The sequence below is a fragment of the Peromyscus eremicus genome, chromosome 19, assembly GCF_949786415.1.
Source record: "Peromyscus eremicus chromosome 19, PerEre_H2_v1, whole genome shotgun sequence".
In the NCBI taxonomy this organism is placed as follows: domain Eukaryota; kingdom Metazoa; phylum Chordata; class Mammalia; order Rodentia; family Cricetidae; genus Peromyscus; species Peromyscus eremicus.
In genome coordinates, this window is record NC_081435.1 from 7,175,795 (window position 1) to 7,197,448 (window position 21,654).

Here is a 21,654-nt window from a genome sequence, read left to right on the forward strand (position 1 = left end):
TCGCTCCCCCCTTGCAATTAAAGTTATTAATACTACATGATTAAAAGATACCACATAATTTTTTCTTTAATGGGGTTAAAGCCTTCTTCAGTTTGGCAGTGTCTCTCAGGGCTGCTAAGATGGTTCAGTAGGTGAGGTGGCTTGCCATCAAACCTAACTGACCTGCACGATGGAAACAAGTTATCCTCTGATGTCCCTCCCATGTGCCTTGGCACTCAACTCCCCCCACCCCCAGCACATACCTCAATACAACCAATCATCACTCAATGTAAATAAAAGGTAGTTTTCATAGATAAATACAGACTGTGGAGTGAAGCCCAAACACACACACACTCATCTTAAAATAAGAGTTCTATAGGTAGATTTATGCTTCTTTCTCCTTACTGGGCAAACTGAAAACCTGGCTCTCTTCCATAACGATTCTGAATATTTTGCAGGTTTTTACAAACTCCCACATGAGAGCACTCCAGATGATTAATGCATTGCACAAATAACCCTTTATGTACACATTAACTGCGAACGTCTCACTGAAGCCTGCTGTCACCACAATGCCATAGGGATTTCGCTCTGATTTCCCCGGGTGACTTAGTAATGGAAACGGTGTGTCGGAGGGTGCCTTGGGTTGCCACTGGTAGTCTAAGACTGACCAAGAGCTGAAACTATGTGATTAGTACAAAACGTAACAGTATCCTGCCCTAGACATCCTCAAATCATCAAAGCCACTGCCGTATGTATTCTCTTCTTCTAGAACCTTCCGTTCAGCATGCCCAGGCAGGAAAGTGGGCAATGTGGCTGTAACATGTTGAATGAGTGAAATGCCCCTTAGGCACATTTACTCATGTTAGTGATGTACAGGCAGTTTGAGTCCTTTCATGTGTATCTATCTCATTTGTCCTTCACAAACGTGTGAGCACTTGGAGGCTGTACTCAAGCCGCACTTTTGGCAGGAGAAAGCCGAGGTTCTCCAAGGCTGAATGAGTGATGATAGATGCACAGCTTTCCGGGGCAGAGCTGAGCTATGAACAGAAAGCTCAGTCTGGGCTGGTACTGTTGCTGACTCTTCCACGTGTGTGGGAGATGATTTCCAGCCGATCTCTTTCCCCTCATGTGCACATAGATCAGAATTCCCGGCAAGAAGCACGTCGATTGACCATTTCCCTGTCAGGCAGACACGTGGGTTCACTTAATCAAGTGTTTTGGTGGTTAAAAGGCTGGGACACTCACTTGGAAGGCTTTCACAAGACTGTTAGGCGTTTGCCGCCACTGAAGAGCTTTTGCTTTGTGCCTGCCACCATACTGTTCTGTAATTGAATATCGTGTGGCAATTAAACAGCAGAACGCTAGTTTTGTTGTTTGTTTGTTTGTCTGTTTTTGTTTTTTGAGAAAAGGTTTCTCTGTGCAATCCTAGCTGTCCTGGAACTTGCTCTGTGGTCCAGGCTGGCGTCAAACTCAGAGACCGGCCTGCCTCTGCCTCCTGAGTGCTGGGATTAAAGGTGTGAGTCACCATGCCTGGCTAGGCTAGAAAACTAGTTCCTTAAAGTAATGAAAATAGAATTTTAAAATAGCCATGTAAATGCAAAATATTTATAAAATGTAGGCTCTCTCTTCTGCCTACTCATTCCATTTCACTTCTGTGATTTTTCTTTTGTCTTTTGAATCGTTTACTATCTGCCCAAACTCCATGAGAATAGGAAGCATTGTACCCCTTCCTTCCCCTCTCTGACTCCTCCCACTGCCCCGATGGGGACTGGACTGAGAACCTGGTGTGTGTTAGGCAAGCACTCCAGCTATCAGCCAATGGTCTAACCTGCAAGATGCGAAAGGCCTTGAATACATCAGCTATATTCACTCCACTTTGCTGAGGACCCCCATGTCTTCAGATGGATCAGTCTGTCCAAACTGATTTTAATTGTAGTGATAATGGGAGAGAATTTGTGTTATCCTCAATTTCAACATAAATTAAACAGTAATACATAATCCACTAAATAGTTAGGAATTCCAGACTGGGAGGTATTTAAAATAAAAAAGCTCCCATGATTCTACAGTAAAGCAATGGGAGAGGGCACAGGCTGGTGCCCATTAAGTAGCTGTCTGAGGTCTGTGGTCCAGGGGATACTTACTTTTACCACAGTGACCAGCCCATCGTTGCTGTTGGGGTCTGTCTGGATGGCAAATCTCCCCGTAGGGTCTCCACCGCTGATTCTGTAGACCGCATTCCAAGCTGGTGTGTGGGGCTGATCTTTGTCAGTGACGGTCAGGTTGGCTACAATGACATCCACTCTGTTCTCAGGGACTTCGCCGTAGAACTGCAAGAAAGACCAACCTCAGTCTGAGGTGATTGTGGCCCCACTGAAGGACAGGCTGCCTAATGACCACACCACCCTAACTTTACTGCCCCATTAAACTTTTATGGTCTACACTAAACAAGGAGATAGGTATATGCTGATAATCACTCACTTTATGTCTCACTGGGAAAAAAATGCTGGGATATTTTTCAGCCAGCCAGTGGGTGTGGGTGTTTTTTTTTTTTTTTTAAACATTTATGCTTCAGTTTCATTAGCATTAAAATTAACATCCATTTGTGAGTATCAGTGTGATTAATGTGAGGTCCATAGAAAGGACTTATACACAGGAAATAATTTGACTTGGGATCTAGGTAATTACACGCTGGAAAAGTAGCACAAACCAGGCATGTATTTCAGGCATTTGGAACATCAGAGGAATTCTGTTACCACTGCACCCAGCTACTTGTCGTAGGCAGTGCATTTTAACTTCTTTAACAGTAACTGGAGGGTGCTGAGGAAGTAAAGTACTCCGATGCCTGCTTTAAAGCCCACATGATAGAAACATCAGTCAGCGGCCATTCCACTATCAGAGCAAGTTACATTTCTATCTAATGCATTTATTATTCATAACAAAACTTCTTCCCCATGGTGCTGAAGTCCTTTGAGTGACAGGTTGTCCTTACCGTCATGGCCATAAACTCCGGAGGATTGTCATTGACATCTGTCACTGTGATGACCGCCGTGGCTGTGTTTGAAAGGCCGTAAGTGGGATTGCCTTCCATGTCTGTGGCCTGAATTATTAACGTATACTGTTGCACTTTCTAAAAAGACATAAAGATAACAAGTTAAATGACGCTAATTCCTCAAGAAGACATAACAGTTGTTTGGCAAAGGGCTCTTTATTACCCACTGAGAGCACAGCGTCCTTCATTCTGATCAACATGACTTGCAATTTCCCACATGGAGTTTACTTTAACTCAGGAAACACGGGTCTGGTTCTTGTCTGGGGAGCTTTAACTGTGTATATTCACTTTGACTCCCAAGAAGGAACGCACTGAACATATTGCAGATGTGGGAAATTCATAGCTGAGCTGAATCCTCCATCTGGTTTCAACCTTTCCCTTTTGCTACAAGATCACAAGTTAGTATTCAAGCCTTTTGGTATCTCATATATTAATTTCTAAGTTTAGGACAGTAAAGACAACATGGAAGCCAAGAGAAGAGGAGGAAGCATATGTAATTCACAGATTCACAAAGTATGTCTGCCTTCCCCTAATAGTGTGTGTGTGTGTGTGTATTATATTATCATATTATTACATATATTCTTTCTGTTATAATTAGTTAATAATATTTCTCCCACTCCTTATTAGTACTAATTGTTCAAAATTATGTAAGAGATATATGGTCTTTTAAAAAGATCAAAATTGGAGCTGAAGACATGGCTTAGTGGTTAAGAGCGCTTGCTGCCTTTGCAGAGGACTGGGGTTTGGTTCCTAATGCCCACAAGTTGGTCTACAAACATCTCTAACTCCTCCAGTTCAAGGGGACTGGGTGTCTTCTTATGGCTTTTGTGAGCACTAGGCATTCATGCAGTACACATAGCATCATAAAGACAAAACATTCATATACATAAAATGAAATAAATAAATCTAAAAATGTTTTAAATAAAAATTTAATTAAAGGGAATACATTTAAATTATTAGTCCTGGACTATAATAGGTCAAAAATTTAATTGAATAGGTATGTAATGAACGGATCAGTACTGAGATACAATAGAGTGTCTATTGTTTTGAGCACCAATGTATCAAGGATATAGACGCAGACATTTACATTCAGGTGTTTTTTATCAGGCAAGCACCCATTACTTGAAAAGTACAGATTAGCTCTGTTAACAAGGAGCCAATTGAAGCTATAATGCATGTTCAGTGAAAGTCTTGAGATTATCCTAGAAATCTAGACTGCCAGCTGACAGCATTGTATTTGCAGAAAACCTAACCAAAAGCACTATCTAAAGTCATTTGGAATCTCTGTGAAATTTGGCACAGAATAAAAAGGATCATATTCCTAAATGCTAAGCCATTCTGAACAACAAAACTCTCTTCTTCATACTAAACAAAACAAGTGTCACTGCGAAGTGCAGTCCCCCCTGGTTCTAAATATAGCTGACATTATAAACGGCCATTCTTAAGGGATTCCTGCAGCTTGGAGGAAAGAGGCACAAATTGTGGCTTTTGATGTAGTCATTAGAAGGGAGAGTGAGGACCAGAAAGAAGTCAGATGAAAGGCCAACTTCACACATGAGAATCTAACTGTCCAGTTGATTGAATGCCAATCTCTAGCAGATATTTACTCTCGTTCCCTTATTTCTTCCTAAAAGAGAATATGCCATACTTTTTAATTAGAAAAACTTCCAACACACAGTGCAGGATGAACCATTTTAAGATTTTATAACCCACATTTCAATACAATCCAGAGTGGGCTGTATGTTTCCTCAATGGCTTTCCTTCTCAAGACTATTCCTTTGTAGAAAATCTCATGGGGTCTGACCTCTGACAATGAACTACAGACAACTACTGGCTGCTAGAGAGACAGAATTAGTCTCTCCCAGAGATGAGCCCTCTAACTGGTTACCTGATACAAAGTGGTCAACCCTGAATCATATACATACAGGTAACACTAATGGACTCAGCAGGTTGTATCTGTGTTTATATGTAGTTAACAATAACAATTAAAGAAAGAGGCCATCGATTTGAGGAATGAGGTGAGGAGAAGAGAGGGCTTGGAGGGAGGAAAGGGAAAGGGGAAATGATATAATTATGTTTTAATTAAAAGATAAATCTTTATAGATGTTCATTCAGTTTCATCCTTTTGTGGCTACTGAGAAAACTCAGGGGGACATTCAAACAGCTTCCCAACTATGAAAATAAAAATGTACTATGACTGAGGCTGAGAGACAGTTAAGCAGTCAGGAGCACTGAATGCTCTTCTAGAGGACCTGGGCTCAAATCCTTACACCTACATGGCAGCTTACAATTGTCTATAACTCTAATACCCAGGTCCTGACACCCTCTTCTGGTCTCTGAAGGTACCAGACATGCATGTGGTACACAGACATGTATGCAGGCAAAACATTCATGCATAGAAAATTAAGTTATATTTTAAAATTGTATAACAACTTACGAATTGCCATTTGTAGAGCTACTACAGTTCTGTTGACAATGAAAAATCCAAGTTTTCCTTTTAATAATGTTATAAAACATACAGTGTTTCCTAATGTTTATTCTATAAAAACTATTTAAAATTATACAAGCATCAGCACATATAATTTTGGATGGAGCTGAGATGTTTGGATCAATTACTAATCTTTGGAATTTCCTATTGCTTCAAGCTAGTTCTGAAATGTTTTAAGCTTTACAAGAACCGTGTGTGGGTGTAGTGGTGTGCACCTGTCAGCCTAGGACTTGGAAGCATGAGCCAGGAGGATTGTTGCTAACTTGTAGACCAATCTGGGCTATAAAACGAATTCACAGCCAGCTTGGGCTACAGAGGGAGACCCTTTCTTGATAACTACAAAAAGTCAAAACTCTAAAAAAGGACATTGTTATTTCTTAAATACAATGTCTATTAGAATCAAAGTTACCCACTTGATAAATAACATAGTCTCCATTTTCAAATGCCATGGTGGTAAACCGATCTTGCATTTGGTAAGGAAGTTGTGGTGGCTTATGATTTTAGCAATTGAACTGTCCAGAGTGCCTTGCCTGACTTAGTCATGTTTGTCTGATGCTGATGGGTGACATTTCAAATCTCTGCAAGGAGTATGGCTTCCCACTCTCACAGTGCTACACTGTATGCAGGAACCCTTCACTTCCTGTTCCAGATGACATAAGTTCTTTCCTCCTTTGCTTATTTCCACCCACTGCCTGTTCCATTGATACATCAATTCCTCTGATTGTATCAGCAATTCTCCACCAAGGTGACTGTGCCCAGTGAAAAGCTCTTTAATAATACTTGGGAAGTACCATTGGCATATAATGGGCACTGGCTAGGGATCCCGTGGATCATGCATAGGACAGACCCTACATCAAGAATTAGTTCAAAGTATTGGTAGTGCATAGTTGAGAAACCTTGTCCTTGAACAATGGCCTTTCTTTGTTCTGGACCTGATAGTTGAATGGCTTGAAAGTCAACTAGTTCAGAACTTCTGAAATTTCTTGAGGTACAACTGTGAGGCAAAGCACCCCACAACACATTTCTATCACTATTTCTAACTTTTATGTTCATTCATACTTCAATTTGTGTATGCACCCCCAACACATATGCACACACAGGAAAAGTGTCTAAAACTATTTTTACAAGGAGTTGCATATGGTTGTTTGAGTGATGGGCTTTATTATTCCAAAGTGGGAAGCGAGGGATTCTGGAAGGTTTAGGCCAAGAAGGCATTGCAACCATAGCCTTAAAGGGTCTGAGATGCCAAAATAAAGAGCTTTGCCTTCATGCTTGGAGGTGTGATGAGCCATTTTACCATTGAGGAGACACATCATGTTTGCAGATTATAAAGGGGGCTGAGAAGAAGGAAGAACTGAAGTCAACAGCAACTGGAGACCACACACCACACCAAACAAGGAGTCCAGGGCACAAGTATAAGACGTATTTGGCCTAAGAAACAGCAAGCATTGGTTTTTCTCTGCCAGGAAAATATGATGCTGTAGAATAAAAGTAATGGACAATGCTCAATCAGAAAAAGGAGCTGCCAATTATGCCAATGGGGGAAAATGGCTGCAAGGACTTACTGGGCACCATGTTTACTGAATGTTTCATGTACCGTGCTACATTATCCTTCCAACCCTTTCGTGATATCCCTGTTACAGGTGTGGAGGATGGGGTTATAGGTTCATGACAGTCCAAGAGCGCACACCAAGCAGAATCCCAGATTCAAACCTGGTAGAGGATCTATGAGAGGTGCTGTGGTTTTAATGTGAAGTGCTTCCTATAGGTTCATGTGTTCAAACAACTGGTCCTCTGGTGGTGGCACTGTTTGGCAAGACTGTGGGACATTTAGAATGTACAGCCTTGCTGGGGGCAATAGGTCACTGGAGGTGAGACCTAAGGCTTTAGAGCCTGGGTCCTCTTCCTGTTTCTTCTCTGCTTCCTGGCTGTGGATGTGAAGTGACCAGCATCCTCCTGCCACCATGCTTTCTTCACCATCATGGGCTGGAGCATCACTTCGAACTATGAACTCAAACAAACGCTTCCTATCTTAAACTGCTGCTTCTCGGTTATTTTGCTGTGGAAGTGAGGAAGATAACCGCTACAAGTAATCCAGAGAGGGTAGAGGATAGGCATGAAGACAAAAGGCTAGAGAAGGTATAAAAGTCAGGAACAGCCACCAGCAGATAATGGAGTTAAAGAGTCGGGAGTACATAAAAAAAAAAAAAAAAGGCTGATGGGGGAGGGACAGTGGCTCTAGATTTCCAGACCTTAAAGAATGGACGTTTTTTAAACTGCAGATTAAAGAAAAATTAAAAGGTGACTCTGGTAAGCGTGTCAACGGTTAGAGGCTCCGTCTCTGAAAGGTGTCATACATCCTGAGAGAATGATAGTGAAAATTACTTTCTACAAAAAGGAAACTGTGAATTTTAATAGAAATAAAGGAATTCAAGCCTACATAAAAAGTCAAAGTAATTTATGCCGGGCCTCGGGCAGAATTACCATAAACCATCCAAGATAGATGTATTTTTTTTCTTAGAGAAATGACTTTCAGAAAATGGAAGGCTTTCCATAATTTCCTCTGGTAACTCACTGTTGATTTTTAATAATTCCACTGTCAAGAAGTGATTCCTCATATCAAATCTAACCCATGATCCCATAGCTTCCATCCATTTCTGCATTACTGTTATCAAGGGTGGTGGATGGCTTCCCCCATGAACTGTAGGATATACTTAACTACAATTACACCCCACTTCAAGCTTTTATCCTGTAGGCTAAATATAGTCTCTGTGATTTTTAAACATGGTTGGTCTGCATAAGGAAAATTGTCTTTAATTCTTTATGGCTCTTTCTCCTTGTGAAATAGTCAGGATAAATATGAGGGGAATTTCAGGGAGAAGCCAAGAGAAGCCCTGACTTCTGTATCTCACAATGGCTGTGTGAGTGGAAGCAGAAATATTACAGTTGCAACCTGCACTAAGTCGTCTTGGTCTGACCAACCTCACCCTGGAGGGAAAATACTGAAACAAACTCCATCATCTCATACAAAGCATGGCATTCATATTGAGTCCATGGGTGTCTGAGTGTTTCATACTACAGTGGAAGAAGCAGGAATACTCAGACTATGAACTATCTTTTTCTGTTTTTCTCTTTTGAGTATGGGTGGTGTACACATGTGCCTGCGCAGATACACACCCTTGTATAGATCAGAGGAGGATGTCAAGTATCCGTCTACTACACTCCATCTCACCCTCTTGAAACAGGGTCTCTAGGCTGGCACTCAGCAAGCTCCGGTGATTATCCAGTCTCTGCCCCTACATCGTATTGAGATTATAGAAACCTGGCAATGACTGGCTTTTTATGGAGATTTGGGGATCTGAACTCAGGTCCCCATGCTAGCACAGTAAGCACATTTATCCACTGGGCCATTTCTCCAGCCCCCTGAACTTTGGAAGTACTACAAAAACTAAATTCATTTTTAGACTTCTGAACGTTTTCAGATGCAAAACATTTTTAGAGAAAGAACCACCAATAGTGGAAGCCAAGGGTTAAATGTCACAGGTCATACCTAATTTCTAAGTAGACTTCACAGGCATAAATGAACTCATCCTGACTGGTTCTGTTACTTGATTATAGTGTTTCTAGAACAATTTTGCTGATGTAACTAATAGTGGTGTGTCTTCTCTTCAATTCATGCCAACATTACTGTTGCAGAGAAAGCATCAAACTCAACTTCTCACATCCTTGTCAATAATATACATTGTGGTGGACGTAACGTTTCTGTTTGACGTAATCTGAAGTTCAATTACAGCAAAAGCTGGCTCAGCCTGAAAATTGCAAACCACAGATCTCTAGGTGTTGTCATTTGGAGAATTCACTTGAACAATGATTCTGGATGGTCAATGATCTTGAGAAGCTGTAAGACAACTTCCGGGACACAGAACAGAGAAAGCACGTGAAAGTTTCCTGAGGGTAGAGTTTCAGAAGGCACAAGGAAGTTGGAGAATGAGAGGGTTCAATGTCTAGACAAACAGACTCATAAGGCCTTTTCAAGATGGGACCTCATGAGCAAGATGCTGCAGTGCTCAGGACTAAACATCCCCTGGCACTTTACCAAACATGCATATTCTCTCACACTGTGACGCTACGTGGTGGTGTTTAATGCTGTCAGTATTGATGTTTCAACAGAATATATTCCGGAAGTGTGATTCTCTACATCACCAGCTTTAAATGCTCAATAGCAGAATTAACACAGTTACCAGTGTTCAGAAATGGAAAGTAAATTCTCTTAGAATTCAGAAGCAAGTTCAAATAAAAGATGATAATTGCCTGGCGCAACACTCACCAGGCAATTCACAGAAGCCCCAAACACCTGACCACATATGCATTATCTGTAGTCTCTTAAAATGAATTCACATACATATCACTTGACTGTGATGTCTAACTTGGTTCCCCACAAAAACCTTTGACTATAAAGAAAAAATAGGAGGAACCTTAAAAACTTTACAATTGGAAGAGAGTATTGGCTTAACTTAGTCAAATATCACTGAAGGTGACATTACCTTATGCCATGTGCACACATCATTTACAACATGAAGGTCTGTGAAAACTCCCACTGCTGACCAGTGAATGGAAAGGAGCATGTGAATGAGAGTTTGAATCCACCCCGGGCTGCCTCTAAGACTATGCACACATTCAGAACAGTTTTGGGTCTGCTTACCTCTCGATCCAGACCAGCTGCCACAGTGATGATATCCCCAGTCTCATTGTTGATTGTAAACATGTTGGGTGAAGGCGTGCTGGGAGCCTGGGACAGGATCCTGTACCTCAGCATCCCATTCTGGGCATTTGGGTCATCTGCATCAATAGCAGTGACCGTCATCACATATGTCCCTAGAGAATGAACAGAGAAGGAGGACCATCATCCTTCATCTCAGGGACTCTAAAATCAGGCATCCTTACTGTGTTGGCATGTCTCATTTTCACTTTTCACACACAACAAAAACATGTTAAGTCCTTCAAACAAAAAAAAAAATTTTAAATAATCAAACATGGCAGTGCAGAAGCCAGTCAGTAAAATGTTTGCCATGCAAGCATAAAGACTAAAGTTCAATGCCTAGAACCACGTTAAAAAAAAAAAAAAAAAAGCCAGTTCCAGGAGGTGTGTGCTTCTATATCCAGTACTATGGAGCTGGACACTGGCAGATTCCCGAGGTCCACTGCATAGCCAAGGCAGCCTAGTCTAACTGATGCCAATGAAAGATCCAGACCAAAAAAAGATAATATGGGCTGTTCTTAAAGAGTGATACCCACTGGTCTTGCATGCATGTTCATCCCCAAGCCCACACACGTCATCATAATAAACATAACCTAGATGTAAAAAGAAATTACAAAATACATATATTTATAGACTCAATTCTTCCCACACTTAGAAAACAAATCTACTCTATGATCCCCAAAGGACTCATGGCCAACTTTAATTTCATAAAACGCAAAGGACAAGAAATACAGACGCTATTGCAGGCATATTTTATGGCCACCCATTCTTCTCTCTGATTCCACAGTAGCATTTCATGGGAGCTTGCTGGGTGTAGTTCTTCCCAGCACCCAAGTCAATTTCTGACAGTGAGCTTTGTGAAGGGCACTGCCCATTCCACTGCCTCGGGTCAGAAGGAAGCATGCTAGGCAGTACTGCTCTGCTACACTGGGCAAAGACTTGGCACTGTGCATTATTATTTCCTTAAAGACTGGAAGAACACTGTCACTGGTCTGGAGACTTTAACCCACTGAGTATTTTACAAACTAAATTTGGAAAGCAGAATATCCAAGCAGACAGTATGAGAACCCCAGTCACTTTTAGACTAGTTTGTTTTGTTAGATCCACTTAGAACAGAATGAAGAAATGTCCTGTGTCTGTCTTCTATGATATCCAGAGCCTGGGTTTACTTTAGAAATGTAGGAAATTCACCCCAGAACTGGCCATAGCTTAGCTGTATTATTCAAATGTCTCTTTAGAACTTGTTCCTTTCAACAAGATATTCTGTCTGATTAAGCAGCATCTCCACACCTTACTATTTTAGACACTTTATCTCACAGGCGTGAGCTCACTGGCTTTCCCTTTCTCTCCCCTGCTAGACTGAAGCTCCTGCAGGTAGGTCCCCTGGCACTCCTGTGGCCAGTGCCAGGGCAGAGCAGAGCACACAGGTCCTGCTAAGCTGACACTGTCTGCATATATGAACAGACTGTTCAAACACAGCTTCCAGTTTCAGAACCTGGAGTCAAAACGCTGATGCCACAGTTTGAGTTAGCCCTGGTTGCAAGGGTGCTTCCAACCCCAGGGAGTACGCCCTGGAGACTCCAGCCCTGCCTGCAATGGTGCTTCCAACCCCAGGGAGTATGCCCTGGAGACTCCAGCCCTGCCTGCAAGGGTGCTTCCAACCCCAGGGAGTACACCCTGGAGACTCAAGCCCTGCCTGCAAGGGTGCTTCCAAACCACAGGGAGTACGCCCTTGAGATGGCTTTCTTTACAGTGATCACTCAGAGGCTTTAGTTAATGGGATGCTTAACTGGAAACTCATGGTCAAATGTGCAATAAATATAGTTTGAATGGCTTATTTCACGTAACAAAGCTTGCAAAGAACTGTATTATCTCAAGCTTGCAACAACCAAACAGACAGGCAAATGATACTTAACAATAAAACTTGTGTAGTCAAATTGCCCAAAGTTTATTTATATTGTAGGATATTTGCATGAGATACATGTTATTTACTTACTTGTATGTTTGTGTGTGCGTGCATGTGTGTGTGTGCATGTGTGCATGCACGTGCGCATGCACGTGCGCATCACAGCATGCATGTGGAGATCAGAGGACAACTTGTAGGACTCAGTTCTCTTTCTACCAAGTGAGTTCCAAAGGTTGAACTAAGTGCTTAGGCTAGCAAGTGCCTTCGGCTGCTAAGCCATCTCGCCAGCTGCACGAGATCCATTTCAGTAGAGATCTTCTCCATATGCTTTCATGATATTGTACTTAAAATGGGTAAGACTGGAGGGCAACAATGTCTGAAAATGAGTCTGAAGGAGCCACAGAGGACAGAGTCCCCTCCATGCCACTCCCTCCCTCCAACTTCTCCCTACACCTACCTCTCTTTTTCTCTGAGGATATAGAGAACACTTGGGCCTAGAGTTTAAGGCATAGTTGTTTCTACCCACAAATTAGCTGACGCCTTAGGGAGCTGCAGACATTGGTGGGAGAGCCAAGGTACTACCAAGTGCAGTTTTAAAGGCTGATATTTTATAAAACAGAATAATTAAATTATCTCAAAACACCAAATCTGCCCAAGAAAGCTGGCTAAACATTTACTTCTTCACTCCTTTATTGACTGAGTGCTTGGGTCTGCTGGGATTTCAGACTAAATAGTCCTCTCTGGCCTGGCTATTCTGTGACTGAAGCCCTTAGTTTCCAGGACAAGCCTCTGAAACGTCAGTCAAACACCACTTCACAACGGCAAGAGCCTTTCCACAAGGGCTGCCTCAAGGCCAGGCCACTTTCCTTATGCTAGCTGAAAGAGGGTTGTGGAGGACATGTGGAGGGGCACTCTGGAAGTAAATACCCAGAGTGCCACAGCTGTCACCAACCCTGCCTTGCTTGTGACCTCACTGCCTGGTCACAGGCACCCACCACGTAGCTTTCGCTGGTGCTCTGTCCCTTGAGAGGGAATCTGCACTCTGTACACCGAAAGCCTCTCTCAAGTAGCTCTCTCACTGTGTCAACTGCAAAGCAAGGAAAGACCACTATAGATTCTGTAGGTTCTGGCTTCCAAATGAGGCAAAAATCATGCAAAGATATTTTGTGGCTTTCCCTCTTCAATCAGTTTTCCCTCAAGCTGCTTCCTTTTGCTCCAAAAGCATCATAAATGAAAGATACGTTAAAAGCTACTGTGTACCTTTCCTTTTTTGACTGCTATAACAGGGTCAGTTATAAACATTGTTCTTTATGAGGAAGGATATCTGGTAGAACAGGTTGGCCTTGAGCTCAATACAGCTTAGGATAACCCTGAATTTCGGCTCCCACTGCTTCCACCTCCCAGCTGCATGGATTGTAGGTGTGAGCCACCAGGCCCAGGTCCACTTCTTAGTCGGTAAGTGTTAGCGATCCAACTCAGTTCCTTGTGTTTGCTCAGCACGCATTCCACCCACTGGGCTACATCACCAGCTACTACACAACACTTCCTTAAGTCATGAGCATACGACTATTCTGACTTACCAGGCTTTGATCCCTCAGGAACAGACCCATTCCAAACCTGGTGCAGAAATTCAGGTCTGTTGTCATTCATGTCAATGACATTGATGACAATGTCGATGGGGTTCTCCACTTGATTGCCATTGATGTCCACTGCATGTGCCCTCAACTGCAAGAGCAACCAGAGGACAGAGCCACTTAAAGATCTGTCTGGGAGAGGTACAACATGTGCTCACCATGCATCCACAGTAGCCAGAACATCTTGAGGACAGGCGTACAAGAGCTGCTCCGGTCCCCCAACCTAGATGGAGCTAGCCCAACTCTGAGATGAGCGGAGGTGCTGTTGCAGAAAGCCAGGCATCCTCTAGGAGAGGCTTCGTGCTTAGTATGCAGCTTTGAACTCATTGGATCCACAGACAGAGCACCAGAAATCCAAGAAACAGAGCTTTGTGACTGCCACATCGCTCTTCGCGGACAGAGCCCAGGTCTAAAGCTAGCTGTGTCCAGATCTACAATATCTGTTTGTTAAATGCAGTAGTGTTGGTAAATGACACTTTTTTTTTCTAAGTTTAAGGTTATTCAAAGCAATGGAAAAGGCACGTGCGTAGAAGACACTCCTCACTGTAGCCCTAGAGGTTAGTATCAGTGGTTCTCCTTGAGAAATTTTATGTTGTTTTTCACTGTAAATACAATCACTCAGCTACTCTGGACTGACTACCTTCCTAATGATTTCTTCTAGCAAACAGCCATTGCATCTTTTTCAAAGGCTACACATATTCCACTGTACTGTTTCTTTCTAACTGGAATGCTTTCACCGTTTCCCTGTAATCTCTGATGCTGTAGGCTACTTTAGGGTATGTTCTTATCCACTGAAAGCAGCATCAACACTTCCTTTTGATTTCTAGATTACTAAAGACATAACACAATGTAAATTTTATTATCGCTTCTCAATCCTTTTAAAGATATTTTCGTCCTGATTTACTTAACACAATATATTCCATTAACAAATTTTTAATACTGAAATTTAATTATAGTTATGTAAAGTAATGAATCTTAATGACTCTAAATACTTGCAATTCTGTAATTAATTCTATTTTGCTGGTGTTGCTTTGAATGCATACGTACCAAGCATTTGAGGAATAATTTGCTCCAGTCTCAGCTGAATGTATTTATTTTCTGAATTTTAACCACAGGATCTTAGATGGAGAGAAGTCAAGCAAAAAAACCACACTGGTGTGTTTGCTCCTGTGTTCATGATCATCAATAGAAACTACCCTAACTAGAGTGTTATATGCTACCTCAATCCAGCTTCCCCAATTAATGCTATGTAGTCCGTGTCAAAGACTTTGAAGTATTACTTCCATTTTTGCATGTTAGAACAATATAAAAAAATTAGAATCTGCTGTTCCCTCATGAATTTTAATACGATGGGCTTGTAAATAACCAAAGTAATGATTGAGTTCTGAGTCACAGAACTCACAACACATTCAGCTTTTCACACACTGTTCAGTTCTAGGGGAATCTAGTGTAACTGTAGGACATAAGTGATTTTAGAGGTTTCTGCAGGAATCTAAACGTCATGTGGTGAGCAAATTAAGACTCCAGTAACGCCATGCAGGGGGGAAGGTGACTGAGTGATGGCAGCCTACAGGAGAAGACAATGTAAGACTCTAGTAACGCCATGCATGGGGGAGGGTGACTGCGTGATGACGACCTATGGGAGAAGACAATGTAAGACTCTAGTAACACCATGCATGGGGGAGGGTGACCAAGTGATGATGACCTACGGGAGAAGACAACGCAAAAATGGTGTTGGGTAACAGGATGGCCAAAGCCAACCTGGGTCCAGATCCTCTCCCCTTCCATTAAAATAATTCCATGGAGGTTAAACATTTTAAATACAAAAGGCAAATATGATAGACAAAACCCGAGAAGATGAGCGAGCAGCTTAGGTTAGGGAGGGTCCTGATCAATATCCCTGGAGAGCTGCAATTTACATTATATATGTACTTGAATAAACTGTATGATGCAAAAATAAAGTAACTGATGTCTTTAAACAAACAATAAAAAAGAGGAAATATGGGAAGACTAGGCATGGACACCCTATTGAAAAAGTTCTTCGTAATGGAAAGAAAAGAAAAAAGAGGCAATCTGAAAGGAGATTCACCATGAAATATAAAAAGGCTTGCTGTGATTACAGCACTAGACATGTACAAATGCTGGAATCTGGATCTTTACGTACTGCTGCTCTGATCCTGTCCATTCAAACCTGTTGTAGTGGGCTCTCTCAGCCTTGTATCTGAAGGCAAGTACTGGTGTTTCAAAAGTAACGATGTCTCAGGCTGTTTCCCTTTCTTCGTTGTTATTTTGGTATTACTTATCTTACAGCATGCATCAATCCCATAAACATACTTACTGAAGGAAGCAGAAAGCCTACAGATACATTTCTGGTGTTAAATCTTAGTGGTAAAGCTATGGGAGTGGCACAAGCCAGTGGAAAACTATACACACACACACACACACACACACACACACACACACACTCTGAGGACTAGGTACAAAGGCTCAGCAGCCGGCTGGAAGCTTACATGAAACCGTGCTATCAGCTCGCGATCCAGAGGCTTGGTGACAGACAGCTGTCCTGAGATGGGGTTGATAATGAAGATGCCCGTCGGAGGCTGGTCAGCTCCTGGCCCAGTGACACTGTACCTCAGGGACAGATTTTTATCTCTATCTGATCTGATCTGGGGGTCAAGAAAACAATCACATAAGCAGAAGACGTGAGCATATATGTTATGGGGTATACCACATTTCTGATCCTTGCTTCATTCCCCCATAGTATCACTGACCTCTCCCAGGTCATCCCTTCCTCTTCGTTCTTTTCTGTTTGTGTGTGTGTGTGTGTGTGTGTGTGTGTGTGTGTGTGTTGTATGTGTGTCATGCATACACGCATGTGGGTGTCTTCTGGAACTGACTTCAACCTTGTTTTTTGAGGCAGAGTCTCTCTGTGAATCTGGAGTTCACTGAATCATGTTGATGGGTTAGCTAGCAAGCCCCAGGGGTTCCTGTTCCTGACTCCGCAGCACTGAAGTTACAGATGGGGATCTGAACTCACGTCCCCACGCTGCATGGGAAGCACTCTATGACCATGCCATCTTGCAACTCCGTTCTTTGATTATTGATGATGGACTTAAGAAGAGACATTACTTATCCCCAGAAAGACTTGGGGGAACCTTTTCATCTAAAAGAACACTAGCTGGGACACATGCAAAATATCAAAACTTAGCAGTGTCCACTTTTAGACAAAATTGCCAGGGTAAAATATTTACAACAGAGTAACAAGTGTCTAATTTAATACAAATCATAGTGTCTTCAGACATCAGAAATGGTAAGAAATAATAATTACCTAGCCACAGCTTGAAATAACCTTACGGAGGACTCTGTTATTGGGGACAGCCTCCACATCGGCTTTCTTCGCTTCCACTGTCCTGACTCAGTGCAGCCACAGCTTCCTACATTGTTTTCAGGTGGCAATGAAAGCTGCCGTTCTTTTCTCTAACAAAGCATCTCAGAGAGGTTCCTTGGGTATATTTTATATATATTTTATACCCCTAACCAAAGGAAATCATGTCAGAGCACAGCAGGTTGGAGAAATGGAGTAGGGAAGAGAGGCAGAGACAGAGAAAGGGCAGGCTGGGCAGTAATACATATGGATCTTTATGTACTAGGGAAGTGAAATTAATCCATGCATTTGATCTAGAGATAGTTCCGCTTTCAGTCATATTTTGAGTGTTGATAAAAAGCAACTCTATTAGGAATTGTGTTCATTGTTAAATTGAATTATAATACACATTACAGTAGAATATACAATACAAATAAGTGACTTATTTAAAAAAGCTCACAGCTTTTGATGTACGTGTTGGAGTGCTAAAATAGTCATGGAAACATTTGCATTTTAATAAATGGGCATATGATGATCCATATTATTGTATCTTTAAATAAATAATACCCTGTTGATTTTACGTGCTTTTTCCCATGTCTGATGGTATGCGATGTAAGTCACTGCAGAACTCTCCCTGCTCAGATTTGAAAGCCTCTAGTTTGCACCGCCCCAGGGATTCTGTTAATGGTGTCACAGATCATTTTTTCCCTTAAAAAAAACTATCAAGTGCACTTGGTGCTGGCAGTTTTAGCAATAATTGCCCTTTATTTTTTTCCCGTCTGTCCCAAACTATCTTTAGAGGGCAGAGATCAACATGGAAAGTCCTGGATAAGACTACGGTTTGAAGAGTGAGAGCTGGTAGGGGAGGGATGGAATGACCTTAGAGTTCATGAATTCACAAAAGCCCTATCATTCAGTGCCCAGGACCCAGGAGAGCTGTGTGTATAAATAATCCAAGCGATAACAAAGGTAAACAAATGAAGCTTCTTAGGAATTCCACTCCCACTCAGATTCAATTGCGTGTATACATGGTATACTTCGTATTTTTTAAAAAAGGCAAAGCCATTTCTAATGTCTCCTAGGCAGAGAAATAATTACAATGACAGCTTCTTACCCTGACAAGTTCTTGAGGAAAGGGTCCTCTGGAGTTTTCTGGCAAGTTGATTGGCGGGATGACCCAGTCTCTCTTCTGCCTTTGGAGGGAACCACTGTGCTTGGCGAGTTGTCTGGGGAATACTATTTCTTCGATTTCATGTGGGTCCTTTGCATTAAAATACAAGAAGACATTCCTGAGGACTAGGAAGAGCACTCTCTACGATCATATCAATATTAATGGATACCTATGTGTGTAGGAACCACAGTGTATTACAAACAAAAAGAATATCTCAGGAGGCCTTTTCCTTGCTCCTGTTCAATAACAAAAAATGCCATAAAGTATATGGGTTGCCCTATTCACTGAAAATTGAATTAGAAACAATTTATTATATAGTCCAGTTGAGTAAACTACTTGCCGTTTCTATAAACCATCTTAGAAAGTAGTTAATATTAAACAAAGTTTAATAGCACCCTTTTATGTATTTCTCATTAGTTTAGACCACAGTTCAGGTAATGTGCCTACTGTACATTAAAATCACATCTTGATGTGCTGAGATATAATTTGAATTCCAAGAGAAGTTTAATACATACCGCTAAAGAATGTCTCAAATATTTATGACCCTATTAAATCCCACAGAATTAATGCTGTAATTATTCTAAACCTATGTCAGCCGTGATGGATGCAGTAAATGACCCACTTTGCACACTAGGCATTAATCTCTGCTATGTGTCAACATTTTCTTCTGTTTCTCTCGATGTCTGTGGACATCTTAGCCATTAGCCCTTGCTGTCTCTGTGCAAACATCCAAGACAGGTTGCTGGAACATACAGAACCAACAACAGATGCATCTTCTCACCCCATTAGGTACCAGCCTCCCACTTTATATATCACTCAAGTGGCTTGAGTCCTTTCAACAGTTAATGACTTAATACATTGTATTTTACATGATTTGAAACCTCAACTCTAGTATAAGAGAAAAGCAAAATATTTTTCCTAGTACGAATATGTATGCACACTACATTTATAAATAAATATCAGGATGGCCTGTGCTCTTATCTGTGACTGTAGCATACAACACATAATGGTTTAAAGCCATGGCTTTCAAAGTATATGGGTGTGTCCCTGAATCTTTGTTTGAGTAAACTCAAAGAACCTGGTATTTATAGGATTTTTGAAGTCACTATTCCATCTCATTTAAAATTCTTATGTAGGTATTTTCACAGAATAAGTGCTCAATAAACATTTACTGAGCTGAACAGGTCTCTGTTGGAAACACACTTCATTTATTTCACCCTGGCTCACAACTGCTTCCACGAGAGGGAGTATACCACTCCCCAAAAGCACAGTGGCAGGATGGATACTTCATGCTCCCCAGTTTGCTCATGAACTAGGACAAAACTCAACCGTCGTTTCCACAAACACTCTCCTGTCCCCACTGTACATCGGCACCTCCCACCTCATAAATGCGACTGGTGACATCTCCCAAAGATGTGTTTATTTTGTGGTTATACTTAACAGCTTGTAAAGCATCTCAGAAATGTAACAGAAACTACTTCTAATTTGAATTCAATTATAAATCTCAAAATATAAACAAACCTCTCCAAGGCAATTTCTGGTTGCTTGAAATGCACAGACTATCATGTTAGAAACACAAGAAAGTGCCACTACAGAGACTGAGGTTGATAAAAATTGAAATACTGGCCATCCATTTGTAAGGTAAGAATTAAACCTATATTCAGTCAGAATCATAAAACGAGTTGCTAAGCATCAGTTGCAAAGTCGTTTGTGGTACTATACCTTCGCAGGCTCTTCAGTGAGGGTTGGCTCCAGGCTCAGGTTTACGGCTACCTGCCACTTTTCCTGGGTCTCTTTGTCTTGGGCATATATCAGGAACTTTGCCTGCTCTGCGGTAAGAGGGAAGCTTCTCACAGCATACACCGTGCCGTCCTCATCCACCTTGAAATCTGCTGGCTCGCTGCTCTCATACTGAACTTTCCTTTTTCGATTGCAGTTGCTGAATTTCACTGTAAAAGAGTGTACATGTCTGGTTACTCCACCAAGGGGAGCGCAGCTAATGCCAGATTTTGTTAAATGATACAATACAGCAGCTTGAAGACACAGAGGCTGAGCCTCACACTCAACTAGAGAGGCATCCCAATCCTAGGTTCCTTTGCTGTCTGTAACCCTGCTCACCTTCCTTACTTCCTGGCATGAGACCTTATGTGTTATTACTCTTGGACAAATACTCAAGAAAGGAAATTCTGGGCATCTTCATCAATACCCATAATATGTACCCGGAAACTCTCATTAGTGAAAGGTGGAAACTAATGATTTCTATTCCTTAGGGTGTTTATGTACTTTTGCTTTCTTACTATAAATCATGAACATAAACATGTATCTTGAAAGTTTTTAAATAAAAAAAAATTAGTGTCTTAGGATGAGGATCAAAACAATTTCAGTGTGTTATTTATGCCAGTCATAATTGTGTTGGCTTAAAAATGAGGAAAAAAAATCAGCATTTCATACATGCAATGCCAATCAGCCTGCATCTCAACAGATAAGGAAAGTTAGATTCCACGTTTACAAAGAGAATTGAACATGTTCAAGACAAAAAGAAAGAGCCTCTGAGGAAGACCATTTCCTGTGCAGTCTGCCTTCCATCCTTCTGAACAAACATTCCATAGGAGTGGCAAGTGAAGTCATCACATAAAAAAGAGTTTTCATTTCCCATGTCATTGATGTTGCAGCCTGGCCGTGATTATATAAGATACTGTTTGGCAAGTGAGAAATAAAAACATCCACAATAAAAAGTGCACTCACAGGCAACTTTCATGTTTCCCAAGTATTCAAGTAAAAGCTTTTTTTTGTTTGTTTGTTTACTCATATTTGTTTTTTTAGTGACAGGGTCTCCTATAGCTCAGGCTACTCTCAACTGACTTATGTAGATGACAGTGACCCTCTACCTCCTGAGTGCTGCGATACCAGACTTGCATGACCCAAGCTTAAGAAGTCCTCTGTGTCACACAGTGACTGAAAACTGTCCTTTCAGCTCCATTCATATAGATTCACTGAGACAAGCAAGGACTATAGCCAAGTTCCAAACTTGCTCATTTTTCTTACTAACCATAAAATATGTGATAGAAGTAATCAAATATTTTAAGTACTGGAGATATAACTTTTCACATAGTGCCATGTAAATCATCCTTCAACTTTCAGTCATTAAAAGTGAAAATAAAAGTTTTAGCTGCAACTAAATTATGTTAAAATACAACATTGGTCGTTGGAGTGTAAATATCCCCAACGATACTTAGTTACCACAATCTTTCATTTGACTTAAAGTATTTTCCGGAGAACAATGGCATTTATGTTCTTTGTAAGT

The 21,654-nt window shown here is 41.4% G+C and overlaps 1 protein-coding gene across 1 annotated transcript in view; it reads right to left on the reverse strand.

Moving 5' to 3' along the window:
* Positions 1-21,654, reverse strand: part of Cdh2 (cadherin 2) — a 193,869-nt gene that overhangs the window by 40,185 nt on the left and 132,030 nt on the right. The window contains exons 4-10 of the mRNA XM_059246695.1: positions 20,073-20,299; positions 18,294-18,440; positions 16,326-16,481; positions 13,762-13,906; positions 10,219-10,391; positions 2,969-3,106; positions 2,121-2,306 (exon numbers count right to left, since the gene is read on the reverse strand). Of these exons, the coding sequence (XP_059102678.1) occupies positions 2,121-2,306; positions 2,969-3,106; positions 10,219-10,391; positions 13,762-13,906; positions 16,326-16,481; positions 18,294-18,440; positions 20,073-20,299 (1,172 nt within the window). The remainder of the gene's footprint in view (positions 1-2,120; positions 2,307-2,968; positions 3,107-10,218; positions 10,392-13,761; positions 13,907-16,325; positions 16,482-18,293; positions 18,441-20,072; positions 20,300-21,654) is intronic.